General features: G+C 44.5%; 1 protein-coding gene across 1 annotated transcript in view; it reads right to left on the reverse strand.

Annotated features, from left to right (window-relative positions):
* The window catches only part of RASAL1 (RAS protein activator like 1), an 871242-nt gene that overhangs the window by 562221 nt on the left and 285773 nt on the right, over nucleotides 1-23248 (reverse strand). The window contains exons 4-5 of the mRNA XM_086943242.1: nucleotides 14887-14948; nucleotides 3941-4070 (exon numbers count right to left, since the gene is read on the reverse strand). Coding sequence (XP_086799368.1) covers nucleotides 3941-4070; nucleotides 14887-14948 — 192 coding nt within the window. The remainder of the gene's footprint in view (nucleotides 1-3940; nucleotides 4071-14886; nucleotides 14949-23248) is intronic.

Raw genomic sequence — 23248 nt, forward strand, 5'->3', positions numbered from 1 at the left:
AAACTAACTAATGCCAAACCAGGAAGAAGGCACCTGCTGTTCTGTAAAGAAGTACTGAAGGTCCACAAAGATGTCCCAGGTGCAATTGTGATACCTGCTAATGTCAAACCAGGAGGCTAGTGTCTGCTGTTTCAGTAAAGAAGTACTTAAGGTCCACAGAGACATCCCAGATGCAATGGTAGCACCAACTACTACCTGGAATAGGAAGACAAACCACACTGGTCCAGATGAATCTGGGTGAAAGCAAGAACAAGACTCTTCATGTTGAATCTATGCAAAGTGAGAAAAACAAGTAAAGAAAGACCCTAGTGGAGAAGTGTGGCTCACTGGTTAGAGCAGGCAGACCCTGAAGCAGAGGTCAGACCCGGGACCAGGGTTCAATTCCCGATGCGGCAGGGTCTTGAGCGCAAATGTCCACGGACTCGATAATTCTCGCTTCGGTGCCTGACCTAATCATGGGTTCACACTCTGCAACTCTGGGCATTAAGCTTGCTTAATCTCCACAACGGCACCCCGCGGCGGGATGCCTGGCTTTCACCTTGGGGATGCCCTGTAGGGGCTATCTCACAGGGAAAAGCCAGGACGGCTTCCCAAGGCTAGCGCTATATAAATCCAATATACAATACAATACAATACAAAAAGAATGCCACATACCAGAGACAAAGACTCAAAATAGAGAGAGGAACAACAATCTGTTGCTGTAAAAAGCATACAGACTACTGGAAAACCCACATGCTGCCCAGCTATATTAGAAAGCAGAGCTGCTATTATAGGGAATTCAGCAAGAAGAGCAACCCCTTACCAGTGCTAAATCACAGAACCAAGGCCCTTAATTGTTAACTCATTTCCCCGAAGACAGACTGAGTAAAACCCTTGGGTATGTCAGGCCTAGGCTCCTAATTCTACTAGGATTATACGGAGAGCTGACGGCAAGGACAGTAGAAGATCTATCAGGCAGTGAGTGAAAGACTTCTGTGACAAACTGTGACAATGCTTCCCAACCTGAAGGACATGCCTATAAAATATTATTGCAGTGCAAGAGATAAAGAGAGACAGACAAGATATTGCAGTAAAACCCTTTGATACATCAGGCCAAGGACCCCAATTCTAACAGGATTACATCCAGAGCTGACTGTATAAACAGCAGAAGACAGTGGTGCTGAAATCATTTTCAGAGTGGGGGTGGGGGTGCTGCCATCAATGTTACTTCACTGACGTCATAGGAATAATAAAACATCCAAGCGTCACACAAAGAGCAAGTGTAGCAAATGAACCACGCCCATTCAGCAGGAGAGTGGTATGGATTTGGGGGCGCACTGTCACAAACATATTACCAAAGCATGGCGTAGTAACACACTCATTTAAATGCAGCACATTTTGCAGTGAAATGGCCACTACATTTTCACAAACATGCAGTTGTAGTGATAAAACGGTACATGGAACAAAAGATAATGTGTGAAAATAGGGGTTCAGTGAATATTTATCATTTGTGCATCACCGAACAAAGCGCCTTAATTTGTTTTGATCCTATTAAAATCTGTTTCCATCACATTATCAGAATTACAAAAAAATTGAGCTTCATTTGTACTTTCCTAACTATTAAAATATATTATGAAGTACGTGGCCAAATCGTTCACAGATATTAAAATATTGTTGCATGTTAAAATAAAAATTGACGTCCTACAGTCGATTCTTTCTCACCTGTGCCCTAGCACGATTGTCATATAGTTTACTTTACAAATGCCTCTCAATTTGCAGTCAAAGAAAGGTTTACACCAATCTCCATGTTAAGTATTTTTTAGGATTTAGGGTGGGTATGGGTTCTCGGGTGGTATGGGACTTTTTAGTGTGTGTATACGTTTTGGCTGGTAATGGAATTTTTAGGGTTTTGGGTGGGTATGGGTTTTAGGTGGCAAGGGAATTTTCAGGGTTTAGAGTGGGTATGAGTTTTTGGGTGGCAAGGGAATTTTTAAGGTTTAGGATGGGTATGTGTTTTTGGGTAGGAGAGGGATTTTTAGAGTTTAAGATGTGTATGGGTTTTTTGGGGGGCAAGGGAATTCTTAGTGTTTATGGTCGGTATTGGTTTTTGGTTGAAAGGGGAATTTTTAGGGTTTAGGGTGGGTGTGGGTTTTTAGGTGGCAAGGACATTTTTAGGGTGGTTATGGGTTTTTGGGTGGCAGGGGATTTTTTTAGAGTTTAGGTGGGTATGGGTTTAAGGGTAGAGGGTTGTTATGGGTAAATATATACATACATGTATTTTTTTTACATATAAATATATGTATATGTAACAGTAAGTATGTTTTTACACACACACACATATATATGTAAAGATATATAAACACATACATACGTTTATGTATGTGTGCACATACATACTTTTATATATGTGATCAAGCCTCGTTTGGGAGGTGAAACGCGTTATGGCGGATGGCTGGTGTGATTGGAAAATAAATCACCGATGAACTTTGCACGTATTCTGGGCTCACTCTCGTTATTCTTGAGGAATTGGCGATGAATGGCGTTTTCGTAACTTTTATATATGTGTGTATAAAAATACATAGAAATATATATTTATTTATAAGCGCATATACTTTTACCATTCATGCCTTTTCAAAGAAAATTTAAGTATTTCGCTGATAAAAATTAAGCTATCATATATATATATATATATATATATATATATATATATATATATATAAACGCTCCAAATTCCTTTACAGCAGCAAAACAATGGACGGCACTCCACAACTCAATTTACAAGGCTCTAGGATTTATTAAACAGTCAAATCAAAACAGAACGCGTTTCGGCATCGCGCCTTCGTCTGCTGTGTGTATATATATATATATATGCCCAATGTTTTTACTACAAGGGGTAAGGGGCAGGTTGCCAAGTGTCTAGTTTAGCAGATGCAGTGACCCACTAGCATTCCACTTGCCGTATCTAGGGATCAGCACCCATACCGCTTGGATTTTCCCTGAAAGAGCTTGCGGTTGCACCAATATGGTGAAAGCACTTTTGTTACATTTCACATTACTGGATAACCTGCCATGCAAAGCGATATGACAGATTTGTATTTTTCTAAGAAAATTTAGAATCAGTTTCCCTAAAGTGCCAGGATTTTTCTCTGTTTCAAGTGTGACACTGATCATTTTTTCCAGCTAATGAAGGCCATGTTGTGCATGGCAGCCTCTGTACAAAACAAAATGGCGTACGTGGCATGGGAAGATCTATCCTGGAAGGGGCAGGCCTTCCAGCACCTTGTCAGCGAGAATACCAGCACAGGTTGTAGTGTTTCAACAGCAGAGCTGGTATTATCTTCACTGTAAGAAATTCAGCGATTCTCCCAACTCTAGATGATGCGGGCGTGGAGAGTTGAGTGAATACAGCATCTGCAGCCTTCACGTGGATGCACCATTATCTCCTAACCCTGCACTGGTTGCAGATTTAGTTGCAGTTAAGATACCTTAGAACTTTTCATGGCAACAAAACATGTTCAGGGTGAATTTTCAACAACGTTTTATTTGAGGCTGCACTAACTTGAAGGAATTCTATGGACGTCAATATCCACCTGCTTCCTGGCTTTTTTTTTCGCAAGGTCCCTAAAACACAAGTGCAGAGGTTGGCGCATCTTGCCCTGATGAATTGTTGCCAAATTTTTCAAAATGGTTGCAAGCCCGCTCTTTTTCTCTATGTTTGCTATTATTGCCTTTTTTAATTCTACTTGTTTGTTTCCTCTGGTCGTCCTTGAAACGCTCTTTTGATTATTGTTTGATTTTTGTTTTGTCTTTATAGCTCCTTGTCCAGCACCAGCCCCCCTGAATGTGCCCCTTGGATTTGCTGATGTCAGCTCAGCTGAGAGATGGACAGACCACTGGGCAGAAGAGGGCAAAGAGGCATGAATCGTAAACAAGCTTGAGAATGAAGTGCGTACAACCCTACCTGGCTTCCAGCACATGGCAGTGCAGGGTTCGCCTCTGCTGATTCTCCACCACGTGTATCTCAAGGTGAATCTCCCCTTGCACCTCCTCATCTGGGTCCACGTAGGTCAGGTTGATCCAGCTGTCAATACCTGAGAAGGAAGAGACCATCAGTGCACATCACAGAAGACGTCTCTCAGCCCAACCCCTGAGAGGAAGAGAGAGATACAGACACTTAGGGGCATGTTTACAAGGAATTGCATAGGGCAGCGTTGCAAACCATTTTACTGCGTCGCCCTATGCCAATTCGAAAGGATAGGAATGCACCCTATTTACAAGATACTGTGCATTCCTGTCCTTTCAGCCAGTTCCGGCCCACATATTGCAACCGTGCGCCAACGCAGGTACCTTTGCTCCGTGGTACAAGGGTGGGTGCAAAGGTGTCTGCGTTGTTGATTGTTTTTGTGCAGGAATGGGAACCTTCCTGCAAAAATAATCACAAGAGGAGATTTCCTCTTTCTGTGATGCAGAATGCAGTACACGTGGAAAGAGGTAAAAACGAGGAGATATGTAAACATTACATACACCTGCTCTAGGGGGGCGCAAGATTTTGGCCCTGCCCCAGGCTTGTCTGATGTTATAAATCTGGGGCAACATCAAATTCCATGGGTGTTGAGTGGGAAAACCCACAGCAACACTCATGGAACGCTTCTTTCAAGCGGAGTAGGGCATGGCAGCCATTTGTGGTGCCTGGCCTTACTTGATATCTACAAGGCCATCAAAAGCCACGCAGAGGGGCTTTACCAAGCCGTGTAGACATGGCTAAGCCATGTGCCCCACCGAAACTTCACAAAAAGTGGGCTTGTAAATTTGCCCCTTGGTGACTTGTGGCCCACTGCAACATGAAAGTCAGATATACTGCAATCTAGGGAAGAAACAAACCGTTATAAACAATGTGCTTCCTCTACAGCCCCCCATGGTGTTAGTGTTGTGCTGCTGCTTCGCAGCCTGGATGTGCACTGCCTGCAGCCCACCTCTGCGTCAGTACTGTGCTAATGCAGGTGTTGTCCTTCACACCTAGGTCATACTCTGCCCATCGGTGAGTCAATGTGTTCATATATGAGGCGTAGGGTCCACCCTGGAACCTTTACATTGGTATGTTCCCCATGTATATTTACATAGGAATGTATTCTTTGAATCATGGGGCAGAAGATGCTGTTAACTAGAGGACGTGCTGGTGCCCTGTGGACTACACAACAACAAAAAGAGAGATAGGGAGAATGAGGAAACACTCTTAGTCCCCGGTTATACTTATTTAAACAAAAAAAGAGTGTCCAGAAACACAGCTTGAATACAAATGGAGCAAAAAACAATGAGTCATATACTCATTGTTTTTTGCTCCATTTGGACGCCCTGTGGACTACACCTGTGCTCTTTGCAGTGTTCGGTTATTACCACAATAAATCTATTAGAAGTGATCAACTTGAGCAGTACATCTCTTTATACAACAGAAATTTGACGACAAGCATTTAAGCACTGTTTATTATCTGCAACTTTACAGGCATAGTGAGGTTTCATACCTACTGTCTGGATGTTTTCCGAGTCTCGACAAGTGAGTGCACACTCAACAACGTTACCGGCCACCCGACCTCGCGCTTTCCTTGCGAACGCCACAACAAAACGAGCACGTGCTACCAGCATCATCATCCAAGCATTGATGGACCACATCACCTGTGCATCAACTACACATCGGAGTACGTGCTCTGCGCCTACGAGTCACGTCACTGGCTCCAGTTTCATTTTCTTTGTTGTCAGGAATACACTTTAAGCCTGATTGGTGCATTTGATAACAAAGTGAAACCTGGAATTTCACTTTATAAAGATTTCATTTCACAATCCTTCATTGACTAATTTGACCCTGCAGAGAACACAGACATTTCTCTTACCTTTAACATTTGTGTTTATATATACTATGTTTAACCTAATGTGTGACAATATTATGGTTCAACCATTTTACCTGAGACATCCACAACCATTCTTGTCATCACCTGGTGAACTGGTGCTACAGTATCAAGAATGTAAAAATGTGTTTCAAAATTAGCTCTTCACATTTGAAGACAGGACGGTAGATCTATCTGCTGGTAAGATCAAGAAGATCTTACTTAAATCACTAGGTCCTGAAGGATTGTGCGTTTTTAACCAAGTACCCAGAAAATACTTGGGGCCGGTGGGAGAAATTATTTTCTGAATGCACCAGCTGCTCTTGATAACTATGGTGCACCAATAGTTTGTGTTTCTATAAATTGTAACAAAATTGTCCATCGAGCACAGGGTAAAATTGAGACGGTTAATGACGATGGACCCAGTTTACATCTTGTCGATAGGCATAGTCCACCTCAACAGTGGTGAAGTATGCTTACCACCAAGATAATGGTCCCCCACTCAATTTAGATGTGAGCGGACTAAAGGTTTAATCATAGCGAACACTACTATTTCTCTGCCATAATTCAACACCTCCGCGGTCCTGTGGAGTCAAAGGCAGAACTCAAATTTCGCCCACTTGATTTAGATGAGCGGAATTGGAGGTCAGTTTTCACTGCTTGTCATCACCAGGAAAAGCCTAACGCTAAGAGGAAATGAAAACTGCTAAATGCTCCTCTCACCGTGGGAAAGTGCTCCCATGGTGAAGGGAGCATTGTCTTTTTTATTTTCAAAAAAGAAACCTCATAAAAATAGAAAACTGTTTAGTGCAGGGGTCTTTCATATTGACGGAACTCTGCATCAAACAGCAAAGTGAATTGACAGGAACCAGCTGGCAATGCTTTATAAATGACAGCACGCATGGCAGTCATTTATAAATCTGGGGGTGATCCTTTCACTAGGGTGACGGAGTAATTTACTCTCTCACCCTAGCGGAATAATGGGCCATCCGCAAGGAATTTAATTGGCCCCTACATCTCTGCCAAAGAACAAATACCAATTTACTGATTTTGTAGGTAAGATAAATTCTTGAAAGGAGAGGAACAATTTGATTTAGTAATACTCTAACTGCAACAACAAGATTTTGAATACACTGTTAAAATGTTTTAGCTGTGGGAGTGAGAGTCACTTGACCCACAGCAATAAATGCCTGGCGAATATACTGCAGCCTGAAAGGACATTTTACTAAAGTGAGCGTGTGTAGGGTGTAGAAGTAAATCCAGGCATGTGTTGAATGTGAAAGAGCAGAAAGGAGTGCATCAGAGAGCGAATATGAGGAGAGCATCAATTTTTGCATTGCTAAGGATGAAAGAAAGGTGGGTTTGAATATTAATGATTATGTCAACTCCAGAGGCAAGCAGCTAAGGAGGTCTAGGAGAAGAAATCTGCTGGCGAGCTTCAGAATTTCGTACAACCTATTGATATTGATTGGTATAGTTATATAGATGATACCTATGAAATGATTGGCTTCAGAGCACTGAAGTTTAGGTTTATTAAAAATAGGCGGGCAAACTCTAAACTTTAAGAAGCCAAGGAAGGACCTTCAGTTTTCGGGGCCATGAATGCTGGATCCAAATAGTCCAAAGCAAGCACTTGTTATCTACAAAGGCGAAACACTGGGGAAAGCTGTTCAGGGTAAGTATCAAGGAATGTGACAGAAGGTTTAGGAAGGCTCAAAGGCTTTGTACATAAGATTGTTTTGAAAAAAGATGCAGTACCCACAGTACAAAATACATGTCAAGAACATACCCTGAAAGAAAGGAGGTAGTAAAGAAAGAACTGGGAAATCTCCTTAACACAAGAATCCTTGAAAGACTGGAATCCTTAGAGTGGGTGGCCCTTCTTGTCATCGCTCGGTGGTCAAAGGGTCTTTATGGTTATGTGTGGATCCAAGGGACCTCAACAGTAATATCTTGGTTCACCAATTTCCTTTGCCAAAAAATGATGAAATGCTGGCCAGAACTGTGAGTCTTAACTGGTTCTCCTTAGCGGCACCATACCAACAGGTCATTTTAGATTTTAGGAGCAAAAGTTTAAGCATATTTGTGATACTTTTTAGGATTTTAAATTTCTGCTGCCTGCCTTTTAAGTTAGCCTCTACTGCAACACTTTTTCAGAGATTGATGACAGGATTATTTGGAGAACTGTCTGAGGTCTTGCACTCCCAAGGTGATGTACTGATAATGGGACAAGGGAGGAACATGAAGGCATTCTGCATGAAGTGCTGGGCATTGTAGAGAAGAAAGGTTTGGCTGCAAAACCTAAATTAAGGGACGTTTTAACTTTGGAATGTGCTGTCTGGTGAAGGCATCAAACTGAGGCTGAAGTTAAATGAAACCCTTAAATTGTCTCTGCTCTGGAGCCCTGGGATACTTTTTTGGGGCATACGGAGTTTTACTCAAAATGTATACTGAACATTTCTGATATAAGCTAAGTTCTTTCACATGTACTTAAGAATCATACCAGTATTTGTGGTCACCAGAGTGTCACGAGGCATCTGAGGCTTTGAAAATGAACCATTTGCAATTCAAATCCTCCTCAAGGTTTTGATGCCAAGGCATCCAGCACAATCATCACAGATACTAGTGGAAAAGGTTTCAGAGCAGTTTTGTCGCAGAAGGACAAAGAAAGTAAAGGAGATAATTTGTGCATACACTTCAAGATCACTCACTCCCTCCAAATAAAAGAACTCTGTCATTGTTAAAGGGATTCTTGGTTCATTTTAGGAAACTCATGTGGGCTATTGTATTTATCTTAGCAGCGATCACAAGCCGCTAACAAAACTCCTAAAAACAGGAGGCCTACTCAGAGCTTCTGCCAGAATAGCTAAGATGTCAATGGACTTGCAAGATTTTAACTACAGATTTGAGCATGCAGTGGGTAGCAAAAATACTGTGGCAGACTGTCTGAGTAGGAAGCCATAGGCCTTGAAGGAGAGGGATATGAATGAATGGAACGAGTATAGCGTTGACAGAAGTTTTGAACTACCCGACAAAGATCACAGAGGTATGTCATGGGAGGAAGGGACCGAAGGATATCTCCAACGCGAAAGGGAGTCATGGCCTTTGGCAAGAATGCCGCCCAAGTCCTTATTACCAACTTGTCTTGGAAAAACAAAGAGTATGCCGTTTGCATTGAAAGTGTTGGGAGTTCATTCACAAGATGAGCTGATGTAATCGCAATGTGGATGATAGTCTTTAAAGTCAGGAGATGCAACAACCAACTATGAATCAACTCAAAGAAAGTGCTAATAGGAAACATTAAGATCAAGGTAATGTCCAACTGTAGCATCACAAACAGTGTGGGAAGGAACATGTGAGTCAAACCTTTAATAAATCTCATCACAAAAGTTAATTCAAACAAGGACGGCTAATCTGGCGAAAGGACAAAAGGGTAGGCAAATAACCTTTAGTAGAGCCCACTGCAAGTCCTAGGTAAGAAAAACATCAAAACAAACAAAAGAATATCTGACAGCTTGGCTTGTAAAGGGTCAGTCTTGCGGAGAGCACCCCAGCGCACAAATCTGTCCCAGTGTCAGACATAAATGGACTTTGTGGAAGGATGTCTAGAAGCGAGGATGACACCCACCACTTCTGGGGGCAGATCAAACGCAATCAACTGTTGTCACTCAATGTCCATGCATGGAGTATTAGCTTGAGAAGATTCAGGTGAAGGAGCCTTCCCTATTGCTGAAACAGGAGAACATCCCAAAGCGGATGCCTGATCAAAAGACAGTTTTGGATTCCATTGTAGAGCCTGCATATGCCACCTTGCTCAATACACTAGGAGGATGCCGGAGGTTACAAGGCCAAGAAGTCACAAATGTACTCTCATGGAGACCCAGGAATGAGCCTAAAATATCAGAAACATAGCCTGAATGTCCTGATTTTGTGTCAAGGGTTGTAAAGCCCTGACCTGACCGATCCATGACAGCACCAATGAAAGAAAGCCTCTGCTAACTGTTGTGTTTATGCCGTCAATACACAGTAAATGAGGAAGTAAAAACTAGCACCCTGCCCTCTGAAGATAAGCAATGAAAACCGTCATCACTTTCAGGGACAATTTAGGGGTACTGGTCAGGTGCTGAAGGGGAGAAAAGTAAACTGAAATGTTCATTGCCGCCTTGAACCACAGGTAACGTCTGTTGGACTGCAGGATGGGTGTATGAAACTATGTGTTCAGCAGGTACATGGACATCATCCAGTCACTCGGGCCAAGGCATTGATGATCTGGGTCAGTGTGAGCAGCTCCAATTTGCCCTCCCACAGGAAGGCATTTAGAGGTCAAAGGTCTAAGATGGGCTGAAGAATCCAATCCGTCTTTGGCACAAGGAAATTGCAAGAGTAGCAACCCCACTCCATTTCAGAGTCCAAACCCCTCTTGAGGGCTCCTTTGGGAAGCAAAAGTTGAACCTCTTGCAACAGAATGGACAGGTAGGTGTTCCCCCGAGAGTCACACTGCTGTGGGGAAAGCGTTGGCAGAGCAGAAAGAAAGGGTAGAGAAAAGCCATGCTGAACGTTTGATGGACCCATCTGTGGAAGGTGGTGGATTACCGTCCTGGAAGATAATTCTAGATCCTGCCTCCTACATGGTAGTTGTGTACCACAATTGGCAAGCTCAATCAGCCTGGTAGCTATTGTCTCTGGCGAAAGGGACTCTGAGGACTGATGCCCTTGCAGGCCTGCACGCTGCCTGCCAGATCCATGCAGCAGTAGCTGGGGAGAGTGACACTGCCTATATGCCAGCCCCCTAGAATAGCCCAAGAATTTCCGAAACTGGTGAGGAAACTGCTTGGTGGGGGTCAAACAATCAAGAGATTGTGCTATGACTTTACTTTCTTTGAAAACTTCCAAGGAAGAATGTGCTTTTTCGCCGAACAGGCATGAGACATCGAAAGAAATATCCATAAAAGAGTCTTGTACATTTCCAGAAAATCCTGAAAAGAGCATCCACACATGGTAGAGAAACACCACAGTAGTGCCAACCACAAATTCAAAACAATCAGTAGTATCAAGGTCAGCACACGTGTATTTGTCTACATCTTGACTATCCTGAATAGTTTGAGCCAGTGAGATCCTAATGTCTACCAGAAAAGTTGGCAAGATCTAGCTGGCCTTGTTCAAGGGATTATGCACATATCGGCCCAATAAGCAATCTGCATTGACAGATCTCAGTAGTACGCTGGCCGAAGAGAACATTTGCTTTCCAAATGTCTCAATCCTCTTAGACTACCCATCTGAAGAAGGTGTGGGTTGTAGATTGTGTTTCACCTTTCTGGTTGAAGACTAAACAACCACACTCTCTGGAATAGTATGTTTAGTGAGAAAATCAGGGTCTCTAGGTGCTGATCTGTGACATCTGGCTAGTTGCCTATTCACTGATGGGCAAAAACAGGGCTTTGACCAGGTGGCCATAAATGTGTCAGGGAGGGACTCACTAAAATGGAGTAATGGTACAGATGTGACTGGCCCACATTGTAAGATTTCCTTAAGGATATTTGTCTTAATCTCAATAAAGGACAGTTGTATGTCCAAGACCTCAGCTGCTCTTTATATTACCACTGTAAATGATGCACTCTCTTATGTTAGCAGTCCATATAGTGAATTCCACACTTTATCGGGGGAAGTAACAAACTCACTGGCCTCTTGTAAGTCCAGGTAAAAATTGTCACCACCATAATGAGAGGGGTAAATCATCTCATCCCCACCATCATCATCTTTGCGTAGATGCAAGCTCTGGTCAGAATCGGAGCCAAAAACATAATAGATCTTCTAATGGCACTGCTGCCCTACTGCAGGCATAGGATTATAGACAGGCTGTATGGAGAACAGTTGTGCTTTAGTAATTTTGCAGCATGACATTTGTCGGGATCAGGCTGAAGTTAGTTTCGGATAAACATCAGAACCAGCACCAGGACCTTCTCCTGCGCTGGTGGCACCAGTACTGGCAGTTCCAGCATTGACGAGGGAGGAACTTACATAAGTCCTGGTACCTCGGTGGAAGTCTGTACCAGAACCAGTATGGATCCCAAAACTGATCCAAGGGAGTCAGATGGCACCGAGTAGGGGTCCATCATTGGTAATGCGACTAAAGGACTGTGCAGATCCTAGGGGTCCGAGCGTGTGGTTGAGGGAGCTGCAAGAGTACCATAACCTCCTTAAAGGTATCAATTTGCTGCAGTCACCCATGGCCTGGGGAATTTGAGGTGCACTGAGATCAACTGTGGAACTGGCTTGGGATCCGGAGATTTGGGAGGAGATCAACCCACTTTGTGATTCTCTTGTGGTGATGTTGGGTTGAGTTCGGCTTCGCTTTCTTGTGCTCGCATTTGGACTTCAATGTTGCCTTACCTGAGGACTTTAACCACACTGTTGACCTCTCATTGATGCGACCTTGGGGGTAGGAATGAGTCCACACCCTCGACTTGGAGTGGGACGTACGTGAGGCCGGCAACCTCTTCGGTTCAGAGACATACAGCTTTGCTTTTCGGTCCCGATCACCTTTGGGTGCATGAGGACTTTGAGTCATGTACCGAGCCCAAACACCAGTGACACACTTTGCATGGGTCAGTGACAGACATTGTTTTCTACAATCACAGCATAGTTTGAAACCTAGATTCTTCCGATGGGACATTGTTTCCTAGCAGACTGGATTTCTGTTTTAGGAGTCGTTTAAAGACTAACCAAATTGAGAGCGGGGCTCCAGATCAGTGTCAGAAGGCACTTAAAGAAAGGAACTGATGTTAATATAAAGGTGGCACATATTCTGCTCTCTCCATCACTTCCAGGGCAGTGTGGAGTCAACACGGTTCTGCACGGCGCAACCCAGCAGCACATGAGAAAATTCCTGTCAAAAGCTTTCTTTCCAGATCCAGTCTCGCACCTGGGGAGTAGGTGAGGAATCTGCTGTTAGAAGCATTTACCAGAATCAACTGGACAAAATGTTGTTGGCTTATCGCATCATGGAGAGCACAAGACACACACCCTTTGGTGTGATGAAGGGCCACCCTCCCAATTCAAAGGCTTAACCTGGATGGTTAGGCAAATCTAAGGAGTGTTACTGGAATGCTGAAGAAAAAAGAACATGTGTAGTTTGCTATCACGTGCTCGGGATTATTATGACAGTAAGCACAGTGTGGATGATGTGATTGTGAAAGTGGGGCAATGAGTGCGAGTTAAATTGGGCAGAAACCTAGCCAAGGACACCACTATGTTTTCTGAACCCAAGAAAGTGGCACAAATTTTGAAGAATTCGGTAAGACTAAATGATGGCAAAGTGTGGCATTTGGGCAGGGTTGTGCTGGACTGGCACTGTCATGCTCAAATATATAGAGCAGCTTGCGGTAAGCTAAAGTTTGATTGGCTACAAAAAGTTACCTTTGCAGGATGTAAAGATGGAGCAGAAGAGCACAGTGGTGAGAGTGGAGTATGTGAATAAGGCTATGGGTGGCATAACGAAGGTGGAGCGATTGGACGTCAAGCGCAGTGATGTAGTCCCTAAATGTCCTAAAACGAATATAAAAACCTCCAGGAAGATTACAGGATTATATTTGTATGCAGTTTTTGTAATAGTTAATTCAATCTTGTGTGGGGTTTGTTCAGGTTTCTATTTCTGTGTCCCTGTAGAAAAGGGAAGGGTGTGTAATGTTCTCCCTGTATCCTGTACACTGGTATGTTCTACTGCGTTTATCCAGGCACTGCTTTATGCCATTGGAACGTATACGCCAATAGCGGGGCAGTCGATGCTAGATGAGCTAACTGCAGGACGTGAAGATGTCCTGTGGACCATATCTGTGTTCCTTTCATCATTGGAGTATTGTTGCAATCAAGCTATTTGAAGTTGGCAACTTGAGTGCACTTAGCACTGGGAAATACATTAAATCAGGCTTAGCATTTGTTGGGGATAGATTGGAAAAATTTGTGGAAGAGAGGTTCGTGGACATGCCTGTGCCTTGCTTTGAACAGTACTCCGCCACTATATTGCATACTTTGTATTGCATGTACAAATACTGCATTTACTACATCGATGTATCTACTACCTCACACGGTAGGTATAGTGTGATTAAATATGAAGTTCAGATAGCAAATGTATAGGCAATGTAGTTGCAGTGGTACTTATCTATGTAAGTCAATATATAGTATCATACGTCCCCTGGGACACAAAGGATTTGTGAACAGGTAGTTGCTCTCAGTCTCCAGACATCTAGTGCCAAGAATTAAGACTTTGTGGAAGGAAAAGCTTTTAGTTTGTTTTTAAAAGTAGGGCGGGTGCCCGTGATATCCAGACAGTCATGGAGAGGCTGTATCTTGCAAGATCAGAAAAGCATCTGTCATCACTGGTGACCTATTTGAATGTGGAGGGACCAGCTGTGTGGATCACAAAACGCTGCAGGGGACAATAGTGCCTTCTATAGTACCCTGAGGCGGCAGACAGACCGCCAGTGAGTCTCTGTAAAGTCATGTTGAAGGCACCAGAGTGCACTTTTTACAGAGGACCATAGATACTGTTTGGGCATGCCTTGATGTTAATTGCAAACAATGTGTGGGGTTGAGAGGGTGGAGGAGGGTGTGGAGAAGGCGGTGAACGAAAAGTTTGTCTAAAATAGGTGGCATGGCCCGGTAACCAGCGGGACAGCGTTTCTTTGTGCTCCGCTTGTGTTCAATCATTGTGATGTTAGTACTGAACAACTATGGGTTCGGTCTACATACCCCAGACATGCTCTTTCTTCAGATCACCTTGGTGTTTTTTAGTTTGTTGCTGCTGGAAAGGCTGGATACTCTATACGCTGGTCTTATGTAATGTCTCATCGCCTTTCAAGGTATTTTCAAGACTCCTTTCCTCAAAGTATCAAAGTAGAGTTTACAACACCCTTTACATAGGCTGTCCCCGACCCTGAGAAGAACATTAGGGGGTATTCCGTAGCTATCTAATATCTTTGGTAAAGATTGGTCTCTATATTTTTTTATTATTGTTCTTTCATGTACTTACCTCGAGGATGAGACGCAATGTATTCTTTGCTGAGTGATATCTTCCCAATAACGTCATCATGCCTGGAGCGAGAGAAAGTGGAAGAAATTAGCACTGAAGACCGAGCACAGACAGCTGCTGAATAATGCAGTGTGAGCAACCATGAAGCAACCGTCCCACCATGTAACGCTGCTGGTGCCGCAAACCACCCAACAGCACAACATCCCAGGCTTCATTCAACGCAGTCAGCATTGACCCACAAACGAAAGTCAAACACCTCTCTTCACAACATGCCATCCTCCACTGTCACATCAACTAATCTGCCATAAAATACCATTGTAAGTGGCCAAGCGGCTACAACTGCAACCTTTGGAACTGAAAACCAGGTTTGTGTCCCGGCTTCAGCCCAAAGTCCTGTGAATCTGATGTTTCAATTCTCTATTGAGTTTTCAATTGCTGAGTGGTACATTTAAATAGAATACACAGCCAAATCGCCGTGCAGGGTGAGTAAACCAACAAGGTTAAATGCAAGCCCATAATCCGTCTGTAGACCAGGCCTCCATGGACGACCCATAAAAAAATGAGGAGAAAAACCAACCAAAAACAGCTGAGTATAAATCTCCAAGAACAGATACAGGATCTAAAAACATAGGCAACACATATTACTTAACAACTTAAAGGGGGGGCAAAAAAGAACACAACAATCAAGAGAGGAAAGGGAGACAGAACACCCTCTCCCACAGTGGGTGGAAGGAGGGGAGGGGAACACCCACACGTGAGAAAATAAAAAAAGATTCAGGGAAAATAAAAAAAGATTCAGGGAAAATCTCTTGACCTCCAGTTAGTAATGTAATCTGCTGCTGTAATGCTCATGAGTCAAGTTCACAATATGTACATCTGCAAACCAAAAATATGTATAGTTCTTCATGCACACGCTCTGCGGCCAAGCAAACTCGCGCTCTAAAAGCTTGTCTCCAGCAAATAATCTAGATTCTAACCAGGCTCACACAGATCAACAAAGCAAAACATTCTTTCCATGGAGGGCACCGTGCTCACAGAAAGACCCCAAACTATGACAGAGCTGTGACTGGAGAGAGGAGGTCTGGCTAACCAACCATTCAACCCTTAGGTCATTCTTTGCCCAGGGAGAAGTGCTTATACCTCATATGAAATACCACCCCCCAAAAAACAACCAGCTCCCTTCTGAATTCTGCATTTGCTACAGTCTCACTGGAGAGTTCATCCAATAGGGCTGTGTCCTGCCACCCTCCATCTCTTCCCTGATCTGCCTCTCTATACAGACTCCGTCATAGCACAGCACCTCCGAGACGTCATCAACTGCTCCTTCAACTCCGCCACCTTCCCGGAAGACTGGAAACACGCTGAACTCACTGCCCTTCTGAAAAAACCCACAGCGGACCCCACCGAACTCAAAAATTACCGCCCCATTTCGCTCCTCCCATTCCCGGCCAAAGTCATCGAGAAAGCTGTCAACAACCAGCTCGCCGCTTTCCTCGAAGCCAACAAATCCCTTGACTCCTCACAATCTGGCTTCCGAGCAAAACACAGCACTGAGACCGCCCTCATCGCAGCAACAGACGACATTCGAACTCTACTGGACAATGGAGACACAGTCGCCCTCATCCTCCTCGACCTCTCTGCAGCATTCGACACAGTCTGCCACAGCACCCTTTTACAACGCCTCAATAACATCGGAATACAAGGAAAAGCACTTGAATGGATCACCTCGTTCCTCACCGGAAGAACCCAGAGAGTCCGCCTTCCACCATTCAAGTCCGAGGCCACTGAAATCATCTGTGGCGTACCACAAGGATCCTCACTCAGCCCCACCCTCTTCAACGTATACATGAGTCCCCTCGCGGCCATCGCCCGCCAACACAACCTCAACATCATCTCTTACGCGGATGACACTCAACTAATCCTTTCTCTCACCAATGACCCCAGCACCGCCAAAACTAACCTACACGAAGGAATGAAAGAAGTTGCCGAATGGATGAAACTAAGCCGTCTGAAACTGAACTCAGACAAAACAGAAGTCCTCATCTTAGGTACATCCCCCTCTGCATGGGACGACTCTTGGTGGCCGGAAGCCCTTGGAAAAGCACCCATCCCGACTGACCACGCACGGAACCTAGGCGTCATCCTGGATTCTTCACTCTCAATGAACAGACAAGTCAGCGCCGTATCCTCATCCTGCTTCAACATTCTTCGCATGCTCAAAAAAACATTTCGTTGGATCCCCACTGAAACCAGGAAAACAGTCACCCATGCTCTGGTCACGAGCCGACTGGACTACGGAAACACCCTCTACGCAGGTACTACCGCTAAACTCCAGAAGAAACTCCAACGAATCCAAAACGCCTCAGCCAGGATCATATTAGACATCCCGCGCAACGAACACATCTCTGGTCACCTGAAAGACCTCCACTGGCTACCCGTCAATAAGAGAATCACTTTCCGACTACTAACCCACGCACACAAATCACTCTACGACATCGGACCGGAATGCCTCAACTCACGACTGTCCTTCTACACCCCCTCCCGCCAACTACGTTCTTCCAACCAAGCCCTCGCCACTGTACCTCGCATCAACAAGACCACCATGGGAGGCAGATCCTTCTCATACCTGGCTGCTAAAACATGGAACTCACTCCCCGCTCACCTTCGCCTTACCCAGAACCACCTAGCATTCAGAAAGCAACTTAAAACGTGGATATTTGACAAGTAATCCTCCTCCCCTTCCTAAGCGCCTTGAGACCCTCTGGGCATGTAGTGCGCTATATAAATTCTCTGACTTGACTTGACTTGACATTTCAAACCTCTCTTACTTCACCCCTCTCTCATTCTCTTGCTGCTTGTTTCCTTTTTTCCTTTTTTTTCTAAAGTTTAGCATTGTTTTTTATTTCTAAATCAAAAGCATCTTATCAAAAAAGAACACATAAACCAGCCCTAAGACATCTTAAAGTGTTAGCTTGCTACAGCAACTCTGAGATTTTATAGTTTTCCATGCTTGATTCATCTGGGTCCATTGGGCTGTGGTCAGCCAATCTCAACGTGGTCTCAATTCTGGACTCGTGTCACACAAGCATAGGCACTGCTGATCAAAGGTACGCCTGCTACCGTTTTCCTAAAAACATTAGGCTTGACTCATTAGCAGTGTGAAGACTGTCCATCAGGTGTTAAATCAGCTTTCTTATTTCGGCTACAATGTTGACTACTTACCTAGGGGTATTGAAAAGTTGCCTAATGGGTCTTCCTTTGGAGCCAGGCCATGTGCCAGCACTGGAACAAATGGTGGACTAATGTATGCCTGAAACTAATGCTGTGTTGGCACTGACCATAAAAGGAGTTGTTTTTCTCCCTGGCCATCCAGCCTCTTGGCTGGGACCCCCTCTGAAAAACAATGGATTCCTTTGTCTACCACATGCCCATCTAGGACTGAGTGGTTGACTAGTTTCTGGGACACATACCTTCCCACCTCAAGACCCTCTTCTGTTTTACTCAAGGCAAGTGAGAATGGAAGATGCTCTTGGCTGTGAGCAGCAAATATGTTTGAAACAGTCCATTTAGAGCTGAGGATTGAGAATTGTTTGAACCACAGTCACAAAAAGGGTTGTGACCAATATTCTTTGCATATCCCTGCAGTATCACAGGGATATCTGTAAATATGCCAAAGTGAAGCCAGCCGTGACGCTCATTTCTGAAATCAGAAGTAACATTTAGTGACCCCAGCACTTTTTGACTCTGGGACCAGCACTTGATCAATCCAAGAATGGATCATCGCAGCAGCAGGAGAGCTTCTACTATAGTGAAATGATGTTGCAGACCTTTTGCATAATGTATAACATATCCCTGAGTAGCTGGACCCTAAAAGGAGTGAGCCCTGCGATCCAAGGATCCAGGGACAAAGTCAGAGAAAAGGAGATACACCTACTAAATTTCATCCAAGGCCGTACTCTGCTCGACTGCCCACATGCCATCTGATGTTTCCTAATACTTTGAAAAGTACCCCGGTACCTACACTCGATCCCATGGATTGAGGGAAATGGGCCACAGCGTCCAAAAGTGGTTGGTTCTGTTCGTTGTTGTGGTGTCCACGGCTCCTTTGTGTTGTGGAATTTGGCTTCACTAAAGCTACACGATGACATGGGGCTCCCAAGAAGTTGTCCCTTTTCGTGACTACAAAACACCCTTTTCAAAATGCTGTCAGATGTTTTTTCTCCTGCATAGAGCATCCCCTCATACTACAAACAAGAAAAAGGCATTCACATTCACTATTTCCTTCGAAAAGTGTAAGAGGGATGTGAAAAATCCTGACCAACAGAGCCAAGAAACAAAGCAGCACCACTTGACCTTTTATAAACATCTTACACCTAACCATAATTCTCCCCATTGGATAACATTGAGAGGAACCTTCATGACCAAGGAGAGAGAATGAGCTATCCATCGTTCTAAATCTGCCATACCATAATACTGAAAGGGAACTTTAGGCCCAAGGACAAGTAATTTGCACTCCATTATGTTAAACCTGCCTTTTGATAATATTGAAAGGAGAATTTAGGGCCACCAGGATCTCAACTCAACTCTGGAATCCCAATTGCAGACTTTGTCATCCCCCTGATACTCTACTTCAGCACCCTAATCCTTTCAAGCAACCTCTCAACTACCACCTGGATGGCCCTCAATGACCTCAACACTCCCAACTTTCTGAGGACTTTACAAACCTCAAACTCACCCAGTGTGTGGAAGGCCCCACCTATGCCGCCAGACACCTACTGGACCCCCTCTACACCAACTTCAGCGAAATCACATTGGACAAGCTCACTCCATCTCCTGGTCTGAACCACGTGCTCATCCATTTCAACATACCCATCCCTCACCACTGCAGAAATGATATCGGCAAACCCTCTTAACCATTTTGGAGCAAGAACAAGAATTCTGGGTCCCAGAGTTCCTACACCACTGACCACAACACCTCAACAACAACCTCCTCAGATTCAACTACAACTTGAACGTCTGGATCACCTCCTGCGCAAAACATTCAAGACCAACAAGGTGAATACAAGCTAGTTGGTACACAGGAAAGTACAAACTCACCAAGCGCCACTGTAATCAGCTAGAATGCAGATGAATGAAGACAAAGCCAGGATGACACCAACAAGAGCAACTACAGTATGTTGTTATGTTATGTTACGCCGTTCTTTTAGAGCGCACGGCTACCCCAGGGGGTGTCCCGGCGCTTTGACAAAGACGCCTGAAAACCAAGAAACACAAAGGCTGCAAAACGCCACGATCTCAGGATTTAAACAGAAAAGAGCATGGTCTTAAGCTCCTTCCTGAAGGCTAGGAGGCTGTTGGCTTTACGAAGAGTGAGAGGGAGCTCATTCCAACGGCAAGCCGCCACATATTGTAAAGACCGTCCTCCCATCTGGGCACGTCTAATAGACGGTACATCCATTTTAGCCAACTCAGCTGACCGCAACATCCTCCGCGGCGCATAAAAAGCCATGCGCTTCCTGATGCCTTCAGGTGATACTACCAACATATCAGTGATACCAAACTCTCCATCCTCACCAAGTGCATCAAAAGCAGTGCCAAGCAAATCTTCGTCATCATGGAAGATTTCACTGGTCCAGCTGCAAACTCCATCAGTGACACTCCCTCACAAGACTTCTTCCCCAGCTGTCCCTTTTCTTCAGCAACAAGATCTCCAGCAACTATGACAACTTTGAGCCCAAATGGACACCTCCACCCATGCAGTTGACCCAACTGTCACTACCAACATCCAGTGGGCTACCCTGACCACCTGGCCCACCATCAACATTCTCAAGATGGCAGCGACCATGCACACTATACACTCTGGAGCACCATCTGACCCCTGAACCCATCAAATATTCAACACAGCCAGAATCCTGAATGCCTAGAAACATTCCACAGTTCTCACTCTCCTAAATAAACCCTACGCGAACCCCAAAACAATAGCTAAATACCAGCCCATTTCGCTTTTACCCTCCCCGGTGAAAGTCGTTGAAAAGAGAATGAACAAACATCTAGTTGCCCACCTCTACGATAGGAACCTCCTCAACATCATCCCAATCTGGGCTCAGACCCAACCACAGCAATGAAACCAACCTCATCACCACCATGGATGTCGATATCATCTCCCATCCCATTCTCATTCAACGCAGATATGATGCTGGCATTTAGGCTCAGTGCTCTTTCCTCACAGACCACACCCAGTCTGTCAGCCTGATCCCTTTCACTTCAGCAGCTCCAAAACTCATCCGCAGAGTTCCACAAGTATTCACTGTCGGTCCCACACTGTACAATGCCTACACTGCATGTTTTGCCACCATCATTCTCACTCACTGAATCAACAGTATATCCTACAGAGACAACACCCAGCTCTTTCTCCTCCATACTGGAAAAACATCGAACACCCTGAGCAACTTCTCCGCCTGCGAATCCAAAGTCATCAGATGGATGAAAAGCAACTGCCTCAAGCTCAAAACAGACCAGACAGAAGAATTAATCTTCGGTGAAGACACCTTGCTATGGAACTCCACCTGCTGACTCACTGATCTCCGTCCCTCCCCCAAACCAACCACCCATGCAAAGAACCTCAGAATAACAGTCGACAACCAGCTCATTTGACATTCCAAGTGAATGCAGCCTCTGCCCCCTGTTTCCACACACTCAAGCCCCTAAAAAATATTTTCAAGTGGCTTCCCTCCAACACCCGTAGAACTTGCACACATCCCCCACATATGCAGAAACAGATACAGTGGACAGGTCTTCTCCTACCTCTTCCAAAGCATGGACAACATATCCCTGCACATGTGATGTGTGTTGCTACAGCACGGTAATCACCCGTTAGGGTATCCAGCTGTAGTGTGAGGCCAGCCCTGAGGACTTACTTCAAGAGCCAGGTCTTCAGCTTTTTGCATAAGTCATGAAGAGAGGAGGAGGCTCTGATGTGTTATCGGGGGTTATTCCAGGCTTTAGGGGCCAGGTACATGAAGGCGCTGCACCAGCTCTGCTTTTGTGTATGCGTGGGGTTGCGTGCTAGTGAGAGACCAGCAGAGCAGAGGTGTCTGGAAGGATGGTAGAAGTAAATCCACCTGTTCTGGGAGGCAGGGCCAGTTTTGCGTAGAGCTTTGTAATTGTTAGTGAGGAGTTTAAAGTGTGTGATTCAGTGTATCAGGAGGGTATGGTGTTCTGTGGGCTTGCCGTGGGAGGATGAGAACTAATTTGGCTACTGCATTTTGTATGGACCACAGTCTGCTTTTGAGCTGGTTGGTAACCCCTGCATACAGGGTATTTCCATAAGCTTGTCTCTTGGTGATGAGAGCTTACGTGATCATTTTACTGGTAGCCACTCCTCAGTTCTTGAATTTCACAAGAAACAGCTTTTCACCTAGCCTTGCCCTGACTCATCCATCACTGCTCCTGCTTTTCCGTTCCAGGATTCCTTCCCAAGTCATTTGTGTGCTTTACAAATATCCAGCTGTGGCCCAGGCAGGTAAGAGCGGTGAGGCAGTGGGGCCATGTTGGGGGGGATTTTGACAGACGACGTAGAGGGAAAATTAATTATTTATTTAATTTTCCCTCGTCATCATCTATCGAAATCCCCTCCCCACCCAGCCCACCACTCCACCGCTCTTACCTGCACGGGCCGCTGCTGTAAATATCCATAACTTAACAAACAGCTATCCACTGAGCTAAACCTGTGATAGAACTATGCTGAAAAGAGACGTGTGGGCTAATCACAAGTGATTAACTATCCATGATGCTGAAACTCTCCTGGAGTAATGTTGAGAGGAGTATTAAAGTCCAAGGACAGATTAACACTGAGAGGAAACCTTAATACTAATGACAGATAATTAACTATCCGTGAAGCTGAACCCTCTATAGAGTAATGTTGGGATGAACATTTAAGAACAAGAATGGATAATTAGCAATCCACATTGAAAAACAGGCCATAGGATAACAATGAGATGAAACTTTAATACCAATGACAAGTAAGTAGCTATCCACGGTGCTGTACCTTCTATAGGATATAATTAAAGTTTTCCCCTAAATCCCTAAGGGTTACTGTAGGTTACAGTTTATATGCAGTAAGCATAAAGTAAATGACCAGAGACACTGACATGAATTGACTTTGGTAACAATAGTATCTTGTAGCACAACTTACACCAACTACTGTAGAGCTTAGACCATGATGTTGTGATCTATTTTCATGTTAGCCTTGTTGTAGTTACATGCACTTCAGCCCTCCTGCTCTTTCTCTCCCTCTCCCCTCCGCTTTCCTTCCCCTTGGAACCTTCCGTCTGTAGAACATTGGCACAAAGCTTCCCTTAGA

Source organism: Lissotriton vulgaris, chromosome 11 (genome assembly GCF_964263255.1).
Source record: "Lissotriton vulgaris chromosome 11, aLisVul1.2, whole genome shotgun sequence".
NCBI lineage: Eukaryota > Metazoa > Chordata > Amphibia > Caudata > Salamandridae > Lissotriton > Lissotriton vulgaris.